General features: G+C 57.5%; 1 protein-coding gene across 2 annotated transcripts in view; it reads right to left on the bottom strand.

Moving 5' to 3' along the window:
• The window catches only part of AP2A2 (adaptor related protein complex 2 subunit alpha 2), a 41,115-nt gene extending 17,267 nt beyond the window's left edge, over window positions 1–23,848 (bottom strand). For both annotated transcript variants that reach the window (XM_036416636.2, XM_036416635.2), the window contains exons 1-4: window positions 23,642–23,848; window positions 6,772–6,840; window positions 1,471–1,613; window positions 683–876 (exon numbers count right to left, since the gene is read on the bottom strand). In XM_036416636.2, coding sequence (XP_036272529.1) covers window positions 683–876; window positions 1,471–1,613; window positions 6,772–6,840; window positions 23,642–23,708 — 473 coding nt within the window. In that variant the 5' untranslated portion in view covers window positions 23,709–23,848. The remainder of the gene's footprint in view (window positions 1–682; window positions 877–1,470; window positions 1,614–6,771; window positions 6,841–23,641) is intronic.
• Window positions 23,849–26,509: the final 2,661 nt, after the last annotated feature.

The raw sequence follows: 26,509 nt of genomic DNA on the forward strand, positions 1-26,509 counted from the left end.
GCAGTGGCCCTGGCTGTGTGGGTGTCAGGTGATGCACTTGGCCTTAGCCAGAAGGCCAGGAAGCCATCTCTCTCACTGTTTGAAGAACGTTTTTTTGGTCAGCCTGGAATTTCCATCTCCAAAACCACCGCCAGGCACCTCCCAGCGTTGTCACCGGCCCGCCCGCCTGCCAAGCACCGAGAAAGCAGGGCCAGTGGCTCCAATGCCTGCGCCTCTCGGGTGGCCGCGGTGAAAACCTGGCTTTGGGGGAGAGCACCAGGAGGTAGGTGGGGACCCCTGCAGACACCTTGGGGGGAAGGGGGTCTGTCCTGGCAGGAGTGTTTGCTGAAGGCACAGAATGTTCGTTCCCAGTGCTGTCAATGCCCTTCCCCCACCGCCAGCCCAGGCTGCTCCAGGCCACCAGGGAGTGCTCCACGGCAGGCTGCGAACCCCACCAGCTGGTGAGGGAGGAAAGAGGGTTGGAGGGCTGTTTTTACCATTCACCGCCCTTTCGGCTCTTTTATCCCTGACTGAGGGAGGGCCTGGAGGGGAGGAAGAGCTGGACTGGACTCCTCCTGACAGCTAACCAGCACCTCGTCTCCACTGCGTAAACTGCAGGGGCTAACACGTCCTGTAAATTCTCTAGGAAGTTGCGTAGCTGGTTTATGGAGAGGCATCTTTCAACAAGTGGCAGGACACGTACCCCGCCACGAGGATCTTGGGAATCTCCCCAGCAAAGGCCTCGGCCATCTCCCGGCTGCCCACGTTGGCGATGCAGTGCAGGGCCAAACCCATGAAGGTGGGGTTCCGGCTGGCCAGGTCGTTCTTGATGGCGTTGTTGATCAGGCGGATCAGTTCGCTGTTGGAGTTCACCAGCACCGAGATGAAAAGGTACCCCTGCGTCCGAGAGACAAGAGGGCAGAAAGCTCCTGACCACGAGGTCCCCGTGGCCCCGAGGCACCGGCAGATCCCTCAGCCGCAACCAGCCCTGGCACCATCACAAGGGCCCGCGTGGGCTGCGCTAAGACATGCTCTGCAGGACCTGTGGGCGCGCGGCCGGGAGGTGGGGCCACTTCTGTTACGAAGGCTAAGCCTCTGCTTCCGACCTGCAGGGGGAAGTCCTGCAGGAAGAACCTGAGAAGCAGGCAGAAGTCCCCACCGGAATCAGACACCTTGGCCTGGCTCCCCAGTCCCACTCCTCTGCACTGTGATCGGTGAGTACCCAGACCCACTGCCGTCCTGAGAGGGAAGGGGCTTGCCTGTCACTGTAACTAAAACCACTGGTGACCTCCAGAACCTGCTGAGAGCTGTCCCCCCTTGAATCTGTCTCTGTGCCCCAGGTCCCCCTCTCCACCCAGGCCAAGCTCCAGCCCGTGTCACCCCAAGTCCACCTGCCCCCCAGGCAGCAGGCACGTGATTCCTCCACACTCGTCCGGTCTCGAGAGGAGACCCATGAGCCCTGCGCCCTCCAGCCCCCGGAGCGGCACTCACAATCTGCTTCTCCGTGTATCTGTTGGAGCTCAGCAGGTTCACGGCCTCCATGTGCCCAAAGTCAATGTCATGGCCCAGGAGGAAGATGAAGAGCAACTTGCAGACGTACTTCTTTTTACTGTAGCCATCAAGAGCCTTGTCACCTAGGAAGGAAGCTGAGAGCTTAAAAGGAACAAGGCAGGCAACGAGGAGTGGCCTTTGGCACAGGCAGTGGCCCCACCAGATGCACGCCGGCCCTGTGCTGGGCACAACTGGCACCTCGGCAATGGTTGCAGATGCACCTGGCACTATGCAGGTTTCCCTCCGAACTCGAGAGCAACACTAACACTTCCTGCCTCGGCACCACCAGGGGCTCTGCCAGCTGCTCGCAGTGACAGGCCTGGGAACAAAAGCCCTGCTCACGCCACACAGCCCACATGTCCATCTCCATCAAGAAAGTGTATGAGACCGAAACCGGTTTGGCTCAGTGGATAGAGCGTTGGCCTGTGGACTCAAGGGTCCCTGGTTCGATTCCAGTCAAGGGCATGTACCTTGGTTGCAGGCATATCCCCAGTAGGGGGTGTGCAAGAGGCAGCTGATTGATCTCTCTCTCTCATCGATGTTTCTAACTCTCTATCTCTCTCCCTTCCTCTCTGTAAAAAATCGATAAAATATATTTTTAAAAAAAAGAAAAAGAAAGAAAGAAAGAAAGGTCCTGGGTTCAATTTCAGTCAAGGGCATGTACCTTGGTTGCAGGCACATCCCCAGTAGGGGGTGTGCAGGAGGCAGCTGATCGATGATTCTCTCTCATCGATGTTTCTAACTCTCTATCCCTCTCTCTTCCTCTCTGTAAAAAAACAATAAAAATATATTAAAAAATAAAAATAAAAATAAAAAGTGTATGCGGCTCTAGCTGGTTTGGCTCAGTGGGTAGAGCATCGGCCTGCGGACTGAAGGGTCCTGGGTTCAATTCCAGTCCAGGGCACGTGCTGGGGTTGCAGGCCCGATCCCCAGTGTGGGGTGTGTAGGAGGCAGCCAATCAATGATTCTCATCACTGATGTTTCTATTTCTCAGTCCCTCTCCCTTCCTCTCTGAGTTCAATAAATATATATATATTTTTTTAAAAAAGAGAGAGTGAATGGGCTGGCTCCCCCAGCATCTCCCCAAATACTCCAGCACCAGCTCCCCGCCCCCCAGGAGCAAGGGCCAGGCCGCAGTGTGCCCAGCATCTGGGCGGCCGCTCCGGGCACCGCTGGGTCTGCTCCTCATTCCACTGGAGCCCGATCCCACACCCCAAGGCAGAACTTGTCATCAGTGCCACTGGCCAGCTCCACAGGCCCCTTGGGGGCTCCGGCCCAGGGCAGATCCTCTGCGCCTCCCTCAACGCCCGCTAGGTGGCGCTGGAGAGAGCTGAGGACTCCTGCAGCCCCGAGGCCACGGCCTCCCGTGTCTCAGCGTCACCTGAGTAGCGTCCGTGTTCTTTACGTGTTCTTTACAGCACCCCGTGGCCCTCAGTGAGGCTTCTTCCTGACTGCCCAGTCTAAGACAGGCCTCAGAATGTTAGTTCCAGTTTTGATCTTTAATTCCAGCAATCCCAAACTGTCAAATCGAGGCTTTCTGAGCTGTAAATGGGGACGATAATAGTGACAGCCATGCCCCTGGCTTACCATGAGATCGAAGCCACGAGCAGGATGTGGGTGGCCACAGACCAGAGGCATCCTGTCTGTGCCCTGGGCCCCGGCAGCCCTTGCAGGAGCGGGACACTGCCCGGCAGAGCAGCGCCAGGAGGGAGCGGACAGCACAGGCTCACGGGACGAGGAAGGGAAGCAGAAGTGGGCTCAGGACAGGGGTTTCCTTTCCTGCCTCTCAGAACCCCGAGTCTCTCTCCAGCGAGGCCTGCCGTTACACCATCCACAGAGTTCTCCCAGGGTATTGCAGTCTCTGTTCTAGGATTTCCATTTGGTCTGATTTCAAAATCTGCTGTCACCTTTCACACTTTCCGAGTCCCCTCTGAGATTCTCAGGCTTGTTGAGGACTTCTTTTGAGCGGTGAGCCTGGTTCTCCTGTGACTGCTCCCGCTGCCGCTGCTGCTCCGGCCAGCCTTCAGGATTCCTGCCCCCTCTGCACTCCACGCTGGCGTCGCCCTCGCCCCTTGCCCCGGAGAGCGCACTGCAGGCAGCCCAGGCAGCGCTGTAACAGCACCTCCCCAGACAGGCCGTTTCTCTCCTTCACCAGTGCCGGCCTCAGGTTCTGAGGGCGTCCCAGTGTGTGCAGCCCGGCTGATGGTGATAGATGGCTCATGTCCAGTCACTGCTGTCTGAGGCACTGCCTTGGGATCCCCGCTGACAGGGGAAAGGGTCTCCACTTTGGGTGGCTCTGGCTTTTTCCCCTCTAGCCAGGGTTGCTCACGCTGGGGGCCGTCCTGTGCCCCGAAGGTGCTCAGCAGTCTCCCTGGCCTCCCCCCACTAGATGGCAGCAGCACCCTCCCACCCCGAGATGTGATGGCCAAAACTGTCTCCAGACTTTGCCAAGTGCCGGGGGCAATCACCTGGTTGGTAACTACCGAGGAGAGGTGCTTCCTGCTGTCTCGGGTGGGTCAGAGCCTGTGGGCCCCTCCTCTTAGAACGGCCCAGCGTCGCTGCCCTCTCTCTCGAGGAGGCCCTCCACACTGTTTCTATGTGTCTCTTCTTAGGCTGTTTTCAGCCCAGGGTTGTCTGGGCCGCAGTGGCTCCCGAACACGATCCGCACGGCTGCAGAGGGAGGGCTCCGAGGCACACACCCGGTGCCGGAGCCTCGGTGGGAGCCTGGAACACGCAAGGTTCTCCTTTTCACCGGTTCACGCTGCGGTGGGCTCGGGTGTGCTGCTGGGTCCAATGCATGAAAGCTCACTGCCTTCCCTTCTTCTTACCGGGAGTCCTAGGACGTTTGGAACTGCGTGTGTCTGCGTGTGACCTGCACAGTATTTCTAGGGACAGCACGGATCTAGACCATCTGATCTGCCGTAAGGGGTGCAGTCTCCAGAGCACACGCTGCAGACAGGGCTGATGTTGTCATGCTTGCTGCTAGGCAGGGTGCACGCACGCTCAGTTAACGCCAACTGACTAACAGACAGGGCAGCCTCCTCCCTATGCAGGCCGGCTGGGCTGAGAGGATGAAGGCAGAGGAGACAACACAATCGTATGGACGGCCGGGAGGTTCACCATCTGAAAAGCCAGGAACTTCCCATAACAACATGGCTAACAGGTATCAGGACTCCGTCCTACACAGGCGTCCATGTGCGTACACACGCAGACCATCCAGGCAGCAGGCATGGCCTCTTTCCGTGGTGAGCTGACGGGCCCGCTGGTGGTCTGCCTTCCAGGGCTTTCCAGCCACGACTAAGTGATGGCGTGGCCACTGGACTTGCTGTTCCCACGCTGCTACCTAACGCCCGACTCCAAGGCACAGACGGACACCGGCGCACCCACATCTCCACCTGCTGCCTCCCCGCCCCACCCACCCGGCCTCCCCCTGTGCTTTCACTAGTCCTGCGATCCCATCAAGGGTCTGCCTCACGGACAACCCACCAGAGGGCATCAGTGCCCCATTTTACAGCTCCAGAAAGAAGCACCAAGGGATAAGGGACTTGACAAGGTGGCACAGCTCCTAAGCCTCAGAGCAGAGACCTTGCCACCCCTGACAGTCCCTCCCTTCAGGAACAGCGAAAGCCATCAGTGCCACACCAGAGATGCACAGGAGGCCGGGAGCACAGCTGCTCCTCAGCGGCTGTCACATGGGAAATGCAAACTAAAACAACAGGACGCCTCTGCACACCCCCAGTCGGCCAGAATCCAGTACTGACACCCCCAAAGCTGGGCGGGCGCGGGGCAGCAGGATTGCTCCGTGCTGGGGACGCAGATGGTGAGACGCCTCGCCAGGCAGGTGGTGGTTTCTTACAAAACCAAACACGCTCTCGCCGTCAGATCCAGCAATTGTGCTCCTTGGTATTTACCCAAAGGAGCTGTCATTCCTGCCCAGAACCAACCTGCTCATGGCTGCTTACAGCAGCTTCCTCTTCACGGTACTCCCCGAGATGAGATGGCCTTCCGGAGGCGGGGTGAATGGGTGGGAGCCCGTCCAGGGGGACGGCATTCCGGAGGCGGGGTGAATGGGTGGGAGCCTGTCCTGGGGGACGGCATTCCGGAGGCGGGGTGAATGGGTGGGAGCCCGTCCAGGGGGACGGCATTCCGGAGGCGGGGTGAATGGGTGGGAGCCCGTGCAGGGGGACAGTATTCCAGAGGCGGGGTGAATGGGTGGGAGCCCGTCCAGGGGGACGGCATTCCGGAGGCGGGGTGAATGGGTGGGAGCCCGTCCAGGGGGACGGCCTTCCGGAGGCGGGGGTGAGTGGGGGCCCATCCAGGGGGACGGTATTCCGGAGGCGGGGGTAAGTGAGTGGTGGCCCATCCAGGGGGACGGTATTCCGGAGGCGGGGTGAATGAGTGGGAGCCCGTCCAGGGGGACGGTATTCAGCGCTAACAAGAAAGGAGCTATCAGGTCAGGAAAAGACCCGGAGGAAACAGATGCATGTGACTGAGCAGCAGAGGCCGTGAAAGAAGCCTCTGCGACTGCGACTCCGACTATGACACCCTGTTACGGCAGAGCCGCGGGGCGGAGCAGCCCAGCGGCTGCAGGGGGGCACAGGGCTGCGGGGGGACAGGGTTGTCAGGCAGCACTTCTGTCCAAACCCACAGACTGTCCAGCAGCACGATGAGCCTGCTGCTCCTTGGACTCCGGGTGCTGGTGACGGGCCATGCAGGCTCATGACTGAAAGGCAGTCACCATCTGGGGGGGACGTCCATGGGGGGACCCTATTGGGGGGATGGCGGCAGGCGTACCTAGGAAATCTCTGTAGCATCCTCTTAATTTTTCTGGGAGCATAAATTGCTTTGAAAAAAATGAAGTCTTAACAAAAAAAAGATGAATCTAAAATGTTTAAGCAGTGAAGGTTACAGACATCTCCCTCATAAATACACACATAAGCAAACCATTTCACATACGATCTCAGGGGCTCCATGGACCCAGAGCAGCCTTGGGCCCAGCTGGAAGTATCACAGCACGGTACTCCCCTGGGGTCAGCGGGCGCCCCACTAGCTTTCCCATCACCTGGCAACAGTTCTCCCCCAGTGGCCTGGCTTCGAACATGCTTAACTCCGAGCGGAATAAGAGTGGCAGTACTAAAACCGTAGCTTTGGTTTGAAGTGGGGGGAAAGACAATATAAAAAGACTGAATGCTCCCACACACAGCAATAGAGCATTTCACAGACGGGCTCCCACACACTCACCTTTAAATTTTGACCGAATGTTTGCCAGCTCCTTGTTTATTCTCTTTATTTCTGCTTCTTTACTTTTGCCTAAAAAAAAGCACAGATGTGTTTGTTTAACTGCCTTCTCCACACACACCGCTCCCTGGTGAGACGAACACGGAACGTTAAAGGCCAAATCTGCTTTCAGGAGCCCGAGGAGCAAAGCAAGCTGCCTCGACCAGGACCGGGCGGCAGTCCAGGTGGACAAGCTCCATTCACCTTTCTGCCCCGTTTTGGAACGAGAAGTACGCACACACCCGCTGGGCTCTTTCTAGCTCATCACACTCCCCGCACGCCTGGCGGTGCAGAGCATGTTTGCGGTATGAGCCATCCGGTCTCTCCTGATGACGCCCACCACCCTACAAACTCCGACCTCGCCGCCTTCGCAGCTGGGAGGTGCGGGGTTCTCCAAGACACGGTGGCCGTCGAGCTCTGGCTCCACCAGCCCTGCTGCTCAGTTGGCCTTGATTCAACAAGCACATGCGTGCCTTCACAGCCTGCGTGGAGCATATACAAAGCACGTGCACAGGAGGTGCACCTCTCTGTGCCACTGTGCATGCCCATGTGTATGTGCCTGTGTGCGACAGTGTGCACCTCTGTGTGCCTCTGTGTATGTAGCTGTTTGTGCCTGTGTGCCTTGGTGCACCTGTGTGTGTGCCTACGTGCCTCTGTGTGTGCGTGTGCAAGCTTCTCACAGGTGCACAGGAATTTGCTGTGCTTCTCTCTGGTATGCCCACTAACTGGGCTGTCACCTCGATGTCCTCTTCTCACGTGGCAATAGCAGCGTGAGGATCAGGAGGACAAGCCACAAACTGAGCCTATAACTGGATGGTTCTTCGCTTTAGCCCGGGCAGCAAGGCTACTCCCAAGTGTCAAAGCCCGCAAGCGCCCAGGGGAATTCCGTGGGAGCAAAGTGCCACACTGGGCACAGCCGCGCTCCAAGGGAGGCGGGAACGGAAGCCCAGGGTGGCAGGGGTGACTGGTAACCCACAGATCGACACATGGAATCACCAAGTTAGGAGGCCACCATCTCACGGAGCAAGGGCAGCCTGGGCAGCCAGTGGGCTTCCGGGGCGCCAGCGCATGCTCCCTCCAGCTGCTCTCCTCCAAGACGGAGGGCTCAGCCAACTCAGCCACCCGCACTATTGGGAGCAGCTCCAGCAGGAAGCTCGTTTTCAGATAAAGAACTTGCTCTGGGGAGGGACAGGGTTTACTGCCCTACACGGACTTCAGGAACCAACCGGCACTGGGCCAGGCCACATCAGGCTTGCCTTCTGACCTCTGTGCTACCCTGCACCGTCTCTATCTCCAATGTGGCAGGTCGGTCGGCCGCTGAAGACGCCAAGCTCGGAATAGGCATCCCACAGTGGACTTGGGCTCTGCTGGCTAATGAGTAACCTCGACGAGCCGCAACCTCTGCCCAGAAACAAGCCGCCCGTGCGCCCGGCAGGCAGCGGGGAGTGCAGCCTGGCACGGCACTGCTAACAGCTCCGGGGGTTTCAGGACAGCCGTCCCGCTAGCCAATGCTTTCTCCGATGGGCGCTGAACCAGCCAAAGAGCAGTATCTTATCCTGGAAGCACCCAGTGCAGGAGCCATCGCCAGGTTAATTCTAAGTCTGAAATCTTCCTTGTAAATTTCAATAATAATAATAATAATAATAATAATAATAATAAAATGAATTCACTAGGCACATCAAAAGCCCTAAATTGACCAAAAGGCATTATGAAGGAAGACCTCATTGCTAACATCACACTGAGGGCGGGCAGCATAGTGGTCAGCAGAGCAAACGCTGCCAATGAGCCACGACACACTGCCCGCCAGGCCTCAGGCTGCACTGGCCCTGGACCAGCCTCGGCTTCTCTGTCAGTGGGCGTGAGGACCATCCAGCAGAACAAGCAGGAAGCCCACACCAGGTGGTGACCACAGACACTCACCTCCCCGCACAGCATGGGAAACAGGCCTGGAGCAGACTCCTCACCAACTGGACGAACTGCTCTGAGTCAGAGGGCATCATACCACGGGGGCGAAGCCACGGTCGAGCCTGACCCAGGCCCCGGGATGCCTTCATAGGCTGCTGGGCCATAACTCACATCACACGATCCACTCACTGAAGCACACGGTTCCCTGGCTCTGTACATCCAGAGCTATGCATCCCCCACCACGATGCGTCCTGTAAAAAGTGCGTCACCCCAGGGAGGGCCGGCCCGGCAGCAGCATGCAGCAGCCCCTCGGCTCCCCAGGCCCCACTGCACCCCCCGTCTCCCAGGCTCCTTTCTGAGGCGCCCTCCACCTCTGCTGCTTCACGGCAGGAAGGGCCAGTGCGCCAGCCCTTTTACTGCTGAAGAAGATCCGTTATGTGGACATGCCACGCACCCTCTGACGGCTGGGGCCATGCCTCCTCTTTGGCTGCCATGAATAACGTTGCTATGGACATCCATGGGCCAGCTTGTGTGTGAACACGCTCTTGGGTGGACGCAGCTGGGAGCGGAACTGCTGGGCCACAGGGTCACTCTGCCTTTCCGTTTAGGAGGACGAGCTGCTCTCCCAAAGGGCAGCCCCATTCTCCACCACACCTGTCCCCGCTGTCACTTCCACAGCCAGCCTGGTGGGGTGAGCGGCATCTCACCGTGGTTTTGATTTGCATTTGCCTCGTGGCTTTTAATGTGCTCACGGGATATTTGTACATCTACTTTCCAGGAACAAATTCAAATACTTTTCTACTTTTTAATTCAATATTCTGGATACAGCCCTTCCAAATGCTGTCATTCTTGGGCTGTCTCTTCACGTTTTTGGTCCATTCACCGTTTTTGTCACTTGTCCTCTGTCACATCCCCGAGTTTCTGGTCCTGTGGCCTCGGCTCCTGCACTAGGGCTGTCATCCTGAGTCACTCGGAGGGTGCTGGGGGTCAGGGCCGTCCCCTCCTTGTGCATGTGGCTTACGCAGTCATGTCGGCACACTGGCTTAGAAGACTATTCCTCTTTTCCCCACCGGACTGTCTTGGCACTCTGGTCAAAAATCAACGAACTGACCCCGGCCGGCATGGCTCAGTGGTTGAGCATCGACCCATGAACCAGGTGGTCACGGTTCGATTCCAAGTCAGGGCACATGCCTGGGTTGTGGGCTCCATCCCCAGTGTGAGACATGCAGGAGGCAGCCGATCCATGATTCTCTCTCATTGATGGTGTTTCTGTCTCTCTCTCCCTCTCCATTCCTCTCTGAAATCAATAAAAATATTTTTTTCCCTGACCGGTTTGGCTCAGTGGATAGAGCGTCGGCCTGTGGGCTGAAAGGTCCCAGATCCAATTTCGGTCAAGGGCATATACCTTGGTTGCGGGCACATCCCCAGTAAGAGGTGTGCAGGAGGCAGCTGATCGATGTTTCTCTCTCATTGATGTTTCTAACTCTCTATCCCTTTCCCTTTCCCTTCCTCTCTGTAAAAAAAATCAATAAAACATATGTATTTTTAAAAAATAATAAAAAAACATTTTTAATAAGATTAACTGATCGAAATGTAAATTTTTTTTAATTTTTTTCTTTATGATTAAGGTATTACATATGTGTCCTTATCCCCTCATTGTCCCCCCACTCTTCCCCACACATGCCCTCAACCCCCTGGTGTCTATGTCCATTGGTTAGGCTTATATGCATGCACACAGGTCCTTTGGTTGATCTCTCCCTCTTACTCCCACCCTCCCCTACCTTCCCTCTGAGGTTTGATCTGTTTTTGTTCATCAGTTTATGTTGTTCATTATAATCCACAAACGAGTGAGATTATGTGGTATTTCTCTTTCTCTGACTGGCTGATTTCACTTAGCATAATGCTCTCCAGTTCCATCCATGCTGTTGCAAATGGTAATAATTCCTTCTTTTTTACCACAGTGTAGTATTCCTTGTGTACATGTACACAGTTTTCTAATCCAGTCATCTGCTGATGGGCACTTAGGTTATTTCCAAATCTTAGCAATGGTGAACTGTGCTGCTATGAACATAGGGGTGCATATGTCCTTTCTGATTAGTGTTTCTTGTTTCTTAGGATATATTCCTAGAAGTGGGATCACTGGATCAAATGGGAGTTCCATTTTTAGTTTTTTGAGGAAACTCCATACTGTTCTTCACAGTGGCTGCACCAGTCTGCATTCCCACCAGTAGTGCACGAGGGTTCCTTTTTCTCCCCATCCTCGCCAGCACTTGTCGCTTGTTTATTTGTTGATGATTGACATTCTGACAGGTGTGAGATGGTAACGCACTGTCGTTTTGATTTGCATCTCTCGGGTGATTAGTGACTTTGAGCCCGTTTTAAGGCTTATTTCTGTCCTCTCGATTCTCTCTCATCAACCCCTGTGTCCTTGCACAACAGCCTCCTGGACACTGCGCTGAGCTGGACATCTGCATTCACAGAGAAGCTGGCCTTTGGACTTCTGGCTGCGATGTCTCTGTCTGGTTTTGGCATTGGGGCCACTGGCTCCCAGGATGAGCTGGGAAGTGCTCTCCTCTTCTGTTTCTCAGAGTTTGTAAAGCTTGGAACTGATCATTGTTGTGTTTGGTAGGATTCATGCATGAAGCCATCTGGGCCAGGGTTTGTCCTTGTGGAAAGTTTTTAAGTTACTAATTCAATCTTTTTCCTTGTTATCAGCCTGTTCAGATTTTTTTTTCTTTAGTCAGTTTCAGTTATTTATGTCTTTCTAGGATTTCTCCATCTTATCTAAGTTAGCTAATTTTTGGCATACAATTACTATTCATGGTACTCCATTCCACTTCTTTTTATTTCTGAAAATTCACTAGTAAAGTCCCTTCTCTCTCTTCTTGTGTCAGTTTGGGTCTATTGAGTTTCATTTTCATTCACCTCCAAGTATGTTGTAATCTCCCTCGTGTTGTCTTCTTCGCCCCACTGGTTGTATGGAGGCTGTTTAATGTCCACATTTGTCAGTGCCTCCTGGCTCCTGCTTCTCACTCTTCCTGCGGCTGCAGAATAGACTGTGTGTGCGTCCGGTCCTGTGAAGTGTGTTGAGACTCTGAGACCCAGTGTAACGCCCAGCCCGCAGGGCTTTCCTGTGCTCTGAGAGGACGTGTTTTCTCTCCTTGGGAAGGGAGAGTCTGGGATGTCTGGGAAGGCAGCTGGCCCAGTGTGTGAGTCTTCCACTGACTGCTGAGTGTCTGCTTGTGGCACCAATTCCTGAAAACAGGGGGTTAAGGTCTCCCACCATCGCCAGATTGTCTATTTCTCCCTTCTCCACGTAATAGGGGCTGTTATTAGGTGTAGATATGCCTATAATCTCCTCAAAGGGTTGACTCTTTATCATTATAAAGTGTTCTTCTAGGCTGGCTGGCATGGCTCAGTGATTGAGAATCAACCTATGAACCAGGAGGTCACAGTTTGATTCCCCATCAGGGCACATGCCCAGGTTGCGGGCTTGAACCCCATTGGGAGGCAGCCAATGCATGATTCTCTCTCATAATTGATGTCTCTCTTCCCCCATCTCTAAAATCAATAAAAATACATTTATAAAATAAAATAAAATGTTCTTCTATGTCCCTAAAAACAATTTTTGCCTTAAAGTCTATTTTGTGTGGTATTAACACAGCCGCTCGGCTCTCTTTTGGGGTTTCTCATCTGTGTCCTTTAATCTAGAGTGCCTCTTGAACACAGTGTATGGTTGGATCGTGTGGTTTAAACCCATTCTGCCAATCTCTGCTCGTTAATCCACAGAGTGCCTCTGAGCTCCTCCCGGCCACCTGTCAGAAGCCTCACCCATCCCTCCTCCATGTGACTGCCCCATCCCACCACCTCCACTGCCACCAGCACCTCTTTTCTAGAGAAGCCAAGCATCCTTTACATACAATCAGAGCTGTCACGCCCTCGAGAAGCGCAGGCTCGCTGCCAGGCCCTAGAGCCCAGCAGTCTGACTCCGTGTCTGCCCGCCCCACCCCCTGCACTCCAGCTGCACTGGCCCCACGCCCTGAGCAGAACCAGCTCTTCGCCACCCAGTTCTCCCTCAGAAGGCAGGTCCCAGGCAGCACTGCTCAGAGGCCTCCTGGGACCCTGGGCCCCTGTCCACCAGGAAGCATGTCCTAAAAGACATTCCTATTTCTAAGAGCTGAAGTTCAGGGTCTAAAGTAACTCTGGAGATTTAGGTATCCAAACTCCTCTGGTGACTCATTATCAGCAGCAGTGGCGATCAATACTGGGTAACCACAAAGAGAAACTTCCATTCACTGTATCCCGTGACCCACAAGCACTGCTCACCACCCAGACGGTGTGCAGGAGACCACACAAGCCTCAGAGCGGGTTCCCACACAGAGGCCATGCACAGGCGGACGCTCCAAAGCAGCCAGCACTCCGACAAGAACAAGAGAAGACACGGCTTCCAGGACCAGGTGCCACCGGAGGAGGAGCCTCCGGCAATTCCGGCAATACGAAAGCCCTCGAATTAAGACAGTGAGAGCAGAAATCCAGAATCAAAACAAGAGCCAGAGGATGAAGCTGAGAGCCTCGGGAAACAGGGCACCACAGAGAGAGGGATGAGAAATGAGAGAAAACGATCAGAAAGTGTAAGGCGAGAGGCTGAATTTCCTCTGTTATCAGATTGCTCAGGAAGAGGAGGTGAAAGGGAATTGTCAAAAATAACAAACCCAAACCCAGAGTGCGAGTTTCCAGGGGGAGTGTGGCCGCCCTGGCCCCGCAGACAGGCTGGGCCAGGGAGAGCCATTTCCAGCCTGGACTCCACCCCTGCCAACACATACTTCCAAAATTGCAAAGACTCAAAACAGTCTCGGCTCCTGCATCATCTTTCCCAGCTGCACCAGGACACGCACCCACTGAGTGCGGGTGCGCACAGGCCCAGAGCACCGACAACTGGGTCCCCAAAGGAAAGGCCCGGCCAAAGCGAGACCCTTCGCGGTGGCCGAAGTCCCAGAACGGCCAGCCAGCAGGGCGTTCCCACCGGGTGGGACTGAGGCTGCCTGGCCGCCCCTCCTCCCCCAGGGGCTCACAGACATGTCCCAAACGGGGCTGGGGCAACAGGTGCCTCAAAAAGTAACAAAGCCAAAGGCAATAGCTAACGCCAAGAAATTAAAAGTTGAGCCCTTCTCCGCTGAGAAGGGTATTTTAAGACGCGAATTAAATGCTATCCATTAATGAAATCAAATACTGCAACATATTAGAGCAGGGGTGGGGGGACCTTTTCCTGCCAAGGGCCATCTGGATAGTTATGACATCATTCACCGGCCGCACTTAAATTACCCACTTAAACATCAGCCTGGTGTGTAACGCCAGACACGTCATTAACGCCCTGCAGGGGTCCTCAAACTTTTTAAAGTGGGGGCCAGATCACGGTCCCTCAGAGAGCTGGAGGGCCGGACTATATGAACTACTAATTCCTACTGTAACACCTCGGCTGCGCTCACTGCCCAAAAAACCTGGCGGGCCGGATCAGACTCCTCTGCGGGCCGCATGTGGCCTGCGGGCCGTAGTTTGAAGACGCCTGCCCTATGGCCCTGGCAGGGCCGGACCCAGTGGTTTTGCAGGCCTTCTGCAGCCCGGGCCGGATGGCCCCCTGCATTAGAGAGCGGGAGAAGCAAGCTCAGGTAAGGTGCGGCCTCATCTTCCACAGCACGAAGTCAATGAACAACGACTGGGGGGACACCTAGGCCAAACGAACACGTAACTTAGAACGGGAAAGCAGCCACATTCTAAAGAGAGGAGAAAGGGCTCTGACCTGAGAATGACTGGCTCTGAGGGCCAGGATGGGAAGAGAGGGTCACGTGTTCAGTCAACTGCTTAAACTACATTCTTGGACTTTAAGTTTCTCAAAACATTTAATTGGGGACAAGACTAGAACAACAAAACGACAAAAATGCAGGGAACTGGGAAGACCTGCCCAGTTACCACTACAGCCCCCTCGCCCACCCAGGGAGGAGCGCCACCCTTCGTGATAAACACTCCAGCACTTGACCACCCACCACCGCCAACCACGGCTCCTCCAGCAGGCACCCCGCACACACCAAGGCGTCCCACCAGCCCAGCCTCTCAGCTCCTCCACCAGGTAAGCAAACTCCCAACACCCACTGCCCCCAGGACCCACCATGTCTCTCCCTCCCTCCTCAACCCCTCCTGGCCAGCTTCAACCCCAGCAGTAATCAGCCCGACCCTCCTCCTCCATCTCTGCACCTGCTTAGCAGACTCCTCCCTGCCCAATGCAGCTCTTGGCCAGCTGGCACCTGAGCCTGCACGGCGAGGCGCCTGGGAACCCACACCCCTGGTCGCCAGGCTGGCCTCACACCTGCAGCCCAGGGAGGCCCACCAGCTCTCCTACTGCTTCTCCTCCACCTGCTGCCCCTCCCTGGCAGCTGGGAACCCCAGCTTCCCTGCCCCACCTCCCCTGACCCTCTGCCTCTCTCCTGGCCCTCCCTCCCGGCCCTTCTCTTCATCAGCCTGCAAACAGGCTCTAGTCCCCCACTTCCCAGGAGCCCTCACCTTTCTCACCCGGTTCAGAGCCTCCTGACGTGCCTCCTACTTTCCCTACCCTCTCCTGCCCTCAACACAGCGTGAGAGGACCCTTCCCGAGGCTAAGCCCCCTGCTCGCCCTCCACTGGCTCCTGCCTCTCCCCTCCACCCAGCTCTCCCTCCCCAGCGGCCAGCACTGCAGGGCCAGGCACACCTGAGCCTGGTCACATTATCTAAATGGCAACCCCTTTCCCTGCTGTACTTTCCTCTGCGTGTGTCTGTAAGGGACTCGGTTTCACTTGTTTACTATCCTCACTAATTGTAAGGCACGTGAGGGTATCCCTGCCTGCTTCGCTCAGTGAGTAATAGGCGCTCAGTAAGCTTGTTAAATGAGTGCATTGCCTTAAGCCTAAGGCAAGGATCCTGTGAGTTAGCGCCAGGGCAAAAGGCGCCCGGCAGACGTGACTGCAGCAGGGAGTCAGCGAGGCCTCGTGGGCAGGCGTGGGCGGCTGGTCTAATCAGATGAGCCCTTACCCACAGGTAACCGCTGGAGGCAGGAGGTGTGGCCGACGCGTCAGAAATCCACGGCTTGAAAGGGGTTCACTGGAGGGCCTCCGGAGCCTGAGGACCTGAGGACCAGGGGCCAGTCCGCCGCAGGGAGCAGGGACTGGGCGGAAGCCACACCCAAGTCTCCGGAGGGACAGGCTCACAGACACCTGGTGAGACTGCAGGCAAGGTCCTGAGCACTAAGTATACAATTTTACCTATATGTTCCCAGAAATTCTAGTTTAGCACTTCTGAGTTGGGATTCGGAATCTGAAGTTTAACAACTGCACCAGGTGATTCTCGTCATGAGAGAAGTTTGGGAAACACTGCTCTACACAGCAAAGCGCAGTGCGAGACCCACGGCTCCCATCATTCCATTCACCCGCCACATCAGCTTCACCGGCTCAGTCCTTCCCTGACCCACCTGCTCCCCCTCCTCCCTCCCGGCCGGCAGAACTAGCCCAGCACTGGGGTTCGGAGACGAGGGTCTCCATGGGCTCTACCACTTCCTAGGTAGTCAGGTGGCCTTGGGCTCCTGCGCCTCAGTTTCCCCGTTGTAGAGAGGACCACAATACTAATGTCAAGCATCCCATGCAGCTCAGATGCATACATGAAGGGCTGGTGCCGGGAGCACACCTGCCCACAGGAAGGACACGTGTGGCAGTGACTACCTGGTGCTGACCTGCACTCCTGCCGCAGTGACTGCCTGTCTCCTGCTCTAACACCAGACCAGATGCTCCTCGGAGGCCAGTCTAACCATAGGACTGACCCTCCCACCTTAGGCAACAACAAACCTGCACAGACGAGATGAAACCCCTCTGGCTGGTTGCTCAATGGTTAGAGCAGGCAGCAGGCAGCTGATTGATCTTTCTTTCATTGATATTTCCATCTCTCTAACACTCTCCCTTTTCTCTAAAAATCAATTTTTAAAAGGAGAAAGCTACAGAACTGTATTTTTCAATAGCAATAAATGCAATTCAAAAATGTTCCAAAATAGTCATTTTCTGCTATAATTTTCTATTGGCTATTTTAAAAGACATTCAACATCAACTTAGTGTTGTCTTTAATGCTTTTTAAGCTGCCCTCTCAACCACATCACCTGGAGGAGGGCTGCCACCAAAAGCGCAGACCTCAGTCCCGCTCCGCACAGCCTGGGGGGCTAAGTGCTCAGGCACCCCTCTGAGGGACAGCCGTGGCTGCCGGAAGGGTTTCACAGATAAGAAAGCCCCTACAGAGCGGAAAACCAGGCGGCCCAAGGGACGGGATGCAGGCCTCCAGCTCATCCGCCCGCAGGCACACCACACCAGCAGGGGCGAGGAAAGGTCAGCACCCACCCCAGGACCAGGACCGCTGCCCCTCCGCGCCTCACTGGGCTGGGACCGAGGGCTCTGCGGGCCCCAGCGGGCAAAGGTGGGAGAGGGAACTGAACCAGGGGCTGTCCGACCCCCTGGGGAAGTGTGACCACAGCCAGCACAGCCAGCAGCTCTGAGGCTCCGCTGAGGCTGAGGGAGCTCCAGGGAATGCGGCGAGAGAGGGTCTCGGCCTCACCGCTAAGGAGATCCTCTCCGTCTGGGGCCCAGGATGGGTGTGGACACATCCCTGCCCTTCTTTGTTTCCTTTTTGAAAATAAAATTTTTTTGAGAGAGAAAGAGGAAGGGAGACAGAGGGAGAGAGTTAAGGAGAGAGAACACTGACTTGTTTTCCACTGATTCATGCATCCACTGGCTGCTTCTTGTATGTGCCCTGACTGGTTTTGGAACCTGCAGCCTCGGTGCATCAGGAAGATGCTCTAACTTAGGGGTGTCGAACTCAATCAGAGAAGGGGCCAAAATCTAAAATCCAGCCTAAATTGTGGGCCGAATGGTTTACTGAACAGTCATAAACTGTCATTGTGATGGAAACGCAGCGGAGTGCAGTGATGACAGCGCGGTGCGGGCCACATTGCAAGGCCTGGCGGGACGGATTTGGCCCGCGGGCCTTGTGTTTGACACATGTGCTCTAACTCATTGAGCCACCCGGCCAGGCCTCCAGGCCCTTCTTAAATCTGCAGCACCCCCCACCGAAGAGGCACTGGGCGCACCCAAAGCTCTCTGACCCCACGGCCTACACGTCATTACTGGGTGACAGTGCCCCACATCACTCCCCTCTGCCAACATCGCTGAAGGAAAAGGATGAAGGGTTGGCAGGAAGTGATGTGAAGGCCAGTGGCACCAGTGTCAACTGCATCCTTGGGCACGGCAGCACGGCTAGGACCCTCTCCCTTCCCCCACGTGCCCCTCACTACCGCCACTCCCTGGGTCCTCTTCCCAACTCAGTCTCCGGTGGAGAACAGGCCACTTCCTGCCTCTGGCTGAGCCCTCCGGCCCCTGGACCGCAGCACAAGAGCCAGTTCTAGCTCAGCCTCCGCACCCACCTCCACGGGGAGCACCAACCTGGACTTCTGCCCAGAAAGTTTCCTCAACACAACAGCCCACGCTGGGTCTCAGAACACTTCACCCACATCAGCTTCCACACCAGAGTCGGGAAGACTGGGAGAAGGCGAAGGCAGAACCAGCAGGTACACACAGCTCCGCCATCGAGTCAGCCACCGGGGACCTCTGTTTGCCTGTGGGTGGCATCCGTTCACGTTAAGCTGGGAACCTCAGTGAACCTGTTCCATGCCGCACCCTCTGTGGCTGACAGCTCCCCCTGGGGTACTGCTCTTTGGTCGGGCCCAGTGAGGGCGAGACCCGAGGGCTGTGCTGTGTACCCTGCATCCGTGTCATCCACTGGATGGGGTCGGAAGGGGGCTAGACACACTTCCACAGAAACAGAACGCGACAAGGCCACAGGCAAACAGGAAGCACTCCAAGGTCTGACCTGGAGCCGCCTCCCTCCCTCCCGCTGCCCTCCCTCCAGGACCTGCCACCTCGAAACCAGAGAACCCCCGGGCCAGCGCCCACCTCGTCCACCTGGAGCCTCTTTCTCCCTGTGTGTTCAGGAGGTGCTCCATCAAGGTCAGTGCACGTCTGAGCTCCTTAGGGGACACTTCTCTGAACCCCACACAGTAGGTCACACAACAGGCCCAGGGGCATTCCAGGTCCAAAACCTAAGCCCAATCCGTCGTGGAATTCCACACGCTCAGGCTTTAGGGGGGAACACAGTGCGTGGGCGTGTGGCCATCACCGCCACCCCTGCCCCCTGGCGCATCCTGGAAGCACCTTGTGAGCCCTGCCGGCCAGGGCGGCACTCACAGCTGTGGGCAGTCCACCAGAGACTTACAGAAACAGATGCTTCGTGTCTGGAGCCCTCCAAGTGTTGACATTTGAGCCTCATCCCAAGAGCCTTCAGAAAGAAGCAGGGAAAACCCCAAGGAGCTCAGCGCCAGTCCCGGGAGCGGACACCGGAGTCACGCTCCCCAGCCACGTTTGTGCAAACTCCTCAAACCCTCCCCTCCGACTCTATCTGATACTGTAAAAGCCAAGGACAAGCCACTGAATCCCACAAAGATGTCTTTCCAATAACTCTTCGAAAACAAGATCCTGACACATACAGCTGCCAAGAAAATAGCATGGAAATCATTGTAAGAGGAGAGAAAAGCAAGTCTAAGGCTGCGGTGTGAGAACACTTATCGCCAGGACGTGTCCATTTGTCACAAGAGTAATCTCCCTTCACCCGGCCAGGGGGACATGGGAAGGACACACAGGCAGCTCCTGGGAGCAGCATTCCCCAGCCTGGGCAGCCAAGTTCAACGGGACCAAACCCTTCCTTCCCCACCCCCACCCCCTCCCCCCCCCCCCCCCCCCCGGTGGCCCAGCCCTCACCCTCCTCCGTCACAGACTTCCTTAATCAGCTCCTCAGAAACGCAGATTATGCATGAGTGCAAAAGAAAAGATGCCAGAGGAGCATTCTTTTTCAAAAAGTCAGCATTTTTAAACCACACAGTCAAGACTAAAATGAACCTTACTTTTTTTTCCCCAAAACTTCAAAAGTTACAAAGCAGACTGGCAATTCTGATCCTGATGGTTATTACCGAGCAGGGAAATCAAGTGCCAGCTTTAATTTTTACACGGAAGTTTACGCTGAATCTAAATTTTCATGTTCGGTTTCTCCGGGTCCGATGTCTGACTCATGCAATGGTCTCATGAACAAATAACATTTTTTAAACTTTAGTCACGCTGAAATTCGACACACGGAGCTGCCTTCCAGCCGACACCAGGGACCGGAGCCAGTCTGGGGGGGGGGGGGGGCCTGAGGGTCCCTCTGCCGGGTCAGCAGTGCCCGCAGCAAAACCACAAAACCCCGTGCTTTCTCCAAGTGGCTAACCACACCTCCACATGCTCCCTTCCTCTGCGGGAGCCCGGAGGGATGAAGTGAACCACCTCCAAGCGCCCCACTCTGTGGCCACACCGGGCTGGTCTCACAAGAATGAAGGTCACGACGCCTGGTCACCACTGTGATGCCGGTGCCTCTCGAACAACAAGCGCAGATCCACGTAACACGGACTTCTTTCACACGTACACGCCGGCCCCCGTGTCCCTGGGCTCCACATCCACAGCGGGAATCCGCGGATGCGAGGCCAACTAGACAAGGCTCTCCACCTTTGTCCATGAGGAGCTCCAGCGTCTGCGGATTTGGGTACCCACGGGTCTGGAAGCCAATCCCCCGGATGCTGAGGGACAGCTGTGGTTCAGTGTCTGGAGAATCAAAAGTTAGATGCAGGTTTTCAACCGCACGGGGTCGGCGCCTCTAACGGCGCACTGTTCAAGGGTCAACTGCGTATGACCCTCCTTCGCCACAATGCACACATCAAAGCCAACAGCCGCTCTGTCTTCCCCGCAGAGATGGCCTGAGGGGTGCAGTCAGAGTGCAGTGCTGAGTGAGAAGAGCCATCTCACAGGCGCACAGCCGCACGCAGCCCCTTGGTTGGGATGCAGGCATGGAGGACAGATAGTGGCTGGGGGGTCTGGCTAATGGGGAGCACGGGAGCTTTGCATGACAAAACAGCTCTGTACCTTGATGGAGTGGGGGTTACACAAAGCTACACGTGATAAAGCACATGGATCACAGACACACACAAAATGCGTGTCAGTATGTCAGTGCACTAATACTGGTGATGTGTGAATGTGCCCGTGTCAGTGTCAGCGTCCCGGTGTTGAAACTGTGCTGTCAGTGAGATTTCTATCTTAGGGAGGCCACGTGAAGGCAACTCCCTGTCCATTTCTGTGAATGGACAGCCTATGAACCTGTATTTGTTTCAAGATTAAGAATTGTAAGCCAGGCCGGTTTAGCTCAGTGGCTGAAGCGGAGACTGAAGGGTGTTCGCTTCCGGTCAGGGGCACATGCCCGGTGGCAGGCTGGATCCCCAGTAGGGGACAGGCAGGAGGCAGCCAATCAATGATTCTCTCTCATCACTGGTGTTTCTATCTCCCTCTCCCTTCCACTCTGAAATGAATAAAAGTATTTTTAATATATAAACAAATAAAAAATTATTTTAAAACAGGGACCGAATAGGAGCAGCAGCATTTTCTAGTGCCAATTAAAAAAGAGAGACGAGCTTCCTCGCTCCCACACGCTGAGCGCACATGAGCGGCCCAGGGCTCTGGGGGCAGCCTGTCAGGAAGGGCGAGCGAATGGAGGCACTGGGCTGCTCACTCCCTGAGCCACAAACACTGGGGCCACTCACCCTTCCCCTGCTTGGAGGTGCCTGTCCCCAGCCAGGCGGCCAGAGCAGACGAATGGGAAAGGTCCCCAAGGGGAAACTGGGGAAAGCTGCTCAGAAAGACAGAAGGGCCAGCGGTGTGGCCAGGGCTTGAGCATCGCCCATGAACCAAGAGATCACCTGTTCAATTCCCAGGGCGGGGGCTCCATCCCCACGAGGGGGCACACAGGAGGCAGCCAACTGTGTTTCTCTCTCATCCTTGTTTCTACCCCTCTCCCTTCCTGTCTCTCTAAAAGTCAATTAAGACACTTTTTAACTGTGCTAAGTCACGAGATCCTTTAGAGAGAGAGAGGCAGAGGGAGCTGAGATTTTAGAGCTGGAGCAGACCTTACTGACGCATCAGCTCGGCATCCACCCTGTCTGTTGAGGAAACAGGCTCAGTGGCCGATGGCTGCAGTCTCGGGGCTGGTGAGAGGCAGTCAGAGTCCAGCCCTTGCTGGCAGCTCGGTGCCCTCCCTCTAGGCACATGTGTCAAACACAAGGCCCTCGGACCAAATCCGTCCCGCCAGGCCCTGCAATGTGGCCCGCACCGCGCTGTCATCACTGCACTCCGCTGCGTTTCCATCACAATGACAGTTTATGACTGTTCAGTAAACCATTCGGCCCGCGATTTAGGCTGGATTTTAGATTTTGGCCCCTTCTCTGATTGAGTTCGACACCCCTACTCTAGAGCCTGGCACTCATCACCAGAGCACAGTGAGCTCGCAGAATCAAGACCCTCTCCCTGCCACCCGGGGGTCAAGCTCAGACCTTCTGACCGGGGTCTCTGACCGGGGTCTCTGACCGGGGTCTCTTTCCCATCCCCTCACCAGCCACCCGCCCACACTATTTAGATGCCAATCCCCTGCTGTCCGTGGGCGTCGTGGCCCTCCGCCTGCCCCGCAGACGCCATCAGCGGGAGTCGCCTCCTCCATAACATCTCCGGCTCACTCGCCCGGGCATCCACCCAGCACACGTGTCATGCCAGATGCCGTGCGGGCAGGGGCGGACGAGCCAGACGGACGCGGTCCGCACCTGCGGGCGCGCTGCGTGGACGGCCCAGCACCAGCGGCTGAAGGGCCTGCTCGGGAGAAGCCAGCGCTAGGACAGGAGGGCGGTGTGGCCAGACAGGTGCTTCTCAGGGAGGAGCGCTGGCCCCGGCCCCCAGGGACGAGGCACCCCCTCTCCCCACTCGTCCCCTCGAGGGGCTCTCGCCAGGGCGACTTGGCCCCACAGGGCAGCGTGGGCGTGGCCGGCCCTGCCAGGCGCTGGGGGAGCTCAGGGCCTGTGACCTGCAGGCAGGCTGGTGCTTGGCGGTAACGGTCTGCCGGGACCAGTGCCAACACCCGATGGCCCCTCTGGTCTAACGGACAGAGGGATGGAAGGAGGGGCGGTGCTGGCGGGAGCGGCGGGTCCCATCTCCCCGCCAATTTCTTCCAAAATGAGGGCGGCGGTGGGGTCACAGCCCCAGGAGGCCCTGCGGGCGGCGCCAGCTCAGCTGCCCGGGGACTGGGAGTGGAAACCCGGTCATCAGCGAAGGGGGAGCACCTGCGGGAGCACCTGCGGGAGGCTGGCCGCCGCCCCAGCCTGCGGCCCAGGGGCCGAGGTCACGAGGTCACGAGGTCACGGACCCTCATTTTCCAATTCAGCGGGAGGCCCCCCTGAAGGCCACGGGCTCCTGACCGAACCCAGGCTTCTGGGGTGCCCCGCCCGCCCCGCTGCCCCCGCGGGGTGGGTCCTCCCACGGGCACGCGTGTCCCTGGGTCCCGGCGGCAGCGGGCGGAGCCGCCTCCCCGCCCCACGCCGGGTCCGGCCCCGGGGGGCCCGCAGGTGAGCCCTCCCCCGCCCGGGGAGCGGGGCGGAGCGGCCCGCACGGCCCGCGGCGGGGCTGCCAGGCCGGGTGACATCGCCCGGAGGCCCCGCACGACCCCGCGCCCCGCGGCCTCGCCCGCGCCCCGCCCGCGCCCAGACCGGGCCCCGGCCCCGCCCGCAGCCAGCGCCGCCCTCCGACCCCCGCCGGGCGGGCACCCGGGTCTGCGCCCGGCCCCCGGCTGCGCCCGCCGCACTCGCCCCGGCCCGCACCCCGGACCCCGGACCCCGGACCCGGCCCCGCCCTCCAGGCCCGCACCCCGGACCCCCGCCCCCGCCCTCCAGGCCGCCCGCGCCGCGGCCACTCACAGTTGCGGATGTCGGAGATGAAGACCGCCAGGCCCCGCATCCCGTCCCCCTTGGACACGGCCGGCATCTTGGGGCCCCGGGGCGCGGCCTGGCCGGCAGGCCGGGGGCACCGGGCAGCGGGAAGCTGGCAGCGCCGCCGAGGAGCCGCCTCCGCCGAGCCACCTCAGGCTCCCGGCGCCGCGCTCAGGGCGCCGCCGCCGCGCGCGCGCGCACGCACGCACGCTCGCTCGCGTCCGCACGCACGCGCACGCTCGCTCGCCGGCGCGGGCGCGTCGGGCCGGCGCGGGGGCGCCCCCTGCAGGCCGACGCCGCGGGCGGGCGGGCGGGCGGGCGCGCTGGGAGCCGCGGGTTGGGGCTGCTTGCTGCCCGCGTTGGGTGTGTGCAGAGCCTTTTTATTTCATACATTGATTTCATTTATATTTTTTAAGTAATTTTTTTCTCATCTTTTAATTAAGGTATTATATGAGTACATATCTTACCATTGCCCCCCCATCTCACTCCCATACATGCCCTCACCCCCCAGAGTTTTGCATCCATTGTTTATGCTTATAGTCATGCATACAAGTTTTTCGATTCATCTTTTATCTCCCCCATCTCTCCCTAATATATTGATTTTAGAGAGATAGAAACATTAATCGGCTGCCTCCTGCACGCCCCCTGGCCAGGAACGGAACCATCGACTCCCCGGTGCATGGCTCCACGCTCAACCACTGTGCCACACTGGCCCACTCGTGTGCAATGCTTTGAGATATTTTTTTAATATATATATTTTTTTAAATATATATTTTTTATTTATTTTTAACAGAGAGGAAGGGAGAGGGATAGAGAGCCAGAAACATCGATGAGAGGGAAACACCGATCAGCTGCCTCCTGCACACCCCCCACTGAGGATGTGCCTGCAACCAAGGTACATTCCCTTGACCGGAATCGAACCTGAGACCCCTCAGTCCACAGGCCGACGCTCTATCCACTGAGCCACACCGGTTTCGGCAAGCTTTGAGATCTTGATGCACATCGCCCTGGCCTGCAGAGCCAGCACTCCTGAAAGGAAAGGTCTGCTCGCCCCACCCTATGACAGCAGCAGGGGACCACAGGGCCCAGGTCAGTCCCACCGTTCAGTGCCCAAGCAGGGTCCTTGGCCACCACTGCCGCCAGTGGCCTCTGTGCCCCGAGACGTGGCAGCAGAGGACAGCCCCGTGGCCACACCGCAGCGAGGCAGGGGCCTGGGCTGCATGGACGGCCATGGAGTCCGTCTGGACAGCAGGTGGCCTACCCTGCCCTCCTGCGAAGCGTTGGCTTTGAAGAGGAAGCTCCTCTTCATCAGGACTCCTCTGTCCCCCCGGCTCGCTTCCTCACGTCCCGGGGAGAGGTCAGGCCTGGTGGACTCTGGCCAGGAGGAGGAAGGGGCAGGCCCTGCCCACAGACCAGGCGCCCCACCCAGGCTCTGGGCCTCGGACCCCTGAGGGAAACCGGAACCGGCAGAGACCCAAATCCTTACGTAACAGCAATTTCACCACCTCCCTCCCCAGGCCTCCCAAGGAGCGGGCCTGCCCAGCTGGCGTGGCCCAGCTCAGAGCTGAGCACCGACCTGTGAACCAGGAGGTCATGGTTCAATTCCTGGTCACATGCCCGCGTTTCAGACGCAACCCCCAGTGTGCAGTGTGCAGGAGCAGCCGGGAAGTGATTCTCATCATTGATGTTTCTCTCCCTCTCCCTTCCTCTCTGAAATCAATAAAAAATATTTATAAAAAAAAAAAAGAGAGAGAGAGAGCTGGGCCAGCAGAGGGCTTCAGGGAGACCCCCAGGCCCTGCACCCCCACATAGGAGACCAGGGGACTCAGAAAGCAGACCCCCTCTCCCACCCCCGCAGCCCACCAGGAGCCTGGACAGAGTGCCAGCCCCGCCTGAGGGGGAGGGCTCCCCGGAGGAGAGCCTTAGGGCTGGGCAGGTACCCACCTCCTCTCAGGGGTGACTTCCCAAACCTCCTGGGAAGTGTGTGTGTGTGTGTGTGTGTGTGTGTACACGCACACACGTGGGGGGACCGCAGGGCCTGAGGAGACACACAGGTGGCATCAGGAAGCCCCACACCTGTCGGCCCAGATCCCTTACTACACCCGGCTGCAGGCCTGCCCGGGAGCCCTCCCAGACCACAGTCCCTGCTCAGCCAGGCCCGGGCCCTGTGGGCTGAGCCTGGAAACAGTTGCATTTCTGTAACTGTGTCAATGGGACATCAGTTACATTGTAGCCCCCTGTAGTCACAGCCCGGTTCCGAGGGCGGTGGAGCCGAAATCTCTCCGCTGGGAGGTGCAGCCCCACAGACGCCTGCCCTGTAATAGCATGGGGAAGGAGCAAAGGAAAGCCAGGGGGCCCCAAGCCTGCAGTGCGGCCAGCAGGCCCCGGGGTGTCCGGCTCCTACCGGCCCCTGAGCCTCCCCAGGCCTCCGGTGGGGTCCATGGGGACCCGGCTTCCTTCGCAGGATCTGAGAAACGGGTCTCAGACAGGGACCCTTCCAGAAAACTGGAGGTGGTGGCCTGGTTCAGGGACGGCTAAGGCCTGAGCACCAGGCCTATTCAGGGTCAAGGAGGTGGCAGGCCTGGTCTGTGGCTCCCTGTATGCTTGGGGAGGGCCTGTCTCCGGGGCCCAGAGCCTCCGGCCATCGCCCATGTGCAGCGGGAGGAATTCAGGAGGAGGGGGGAGGGGGGGCTTCAGGCCCAGCTGGACCAGGGGAAGGGCAGTGAGGACCCAGGTCCCCAACTGCTCACCCGGCAGCCGTCATCTTGCAGCCACGGAACAGAGTCCACTGCCTCGCACAGCTGGATCCCGTGGCTGCAAAACAGCACAGACACTGAGCCCGGGGCCTCCCCACGT

Source organism: Pipistrellus kuhlii, unplaced genomic scaffold (genome assembly GCF_014108245.1).
Source record: "Pipistrellus kuhlii isolate mPipKuh1 unplaced genomic scaffold, mPipKuh1.p scaffold_m20_p_56, whole genome shotgun sequence".
In the NCBI taxonomy this organism is placed as follows: Eukaryota; Metazoa; Chordata; class Mammalia; order Chiroptera; family Vespertilionidae; genus Pipistrellus; species Pipistrellus kuhlii.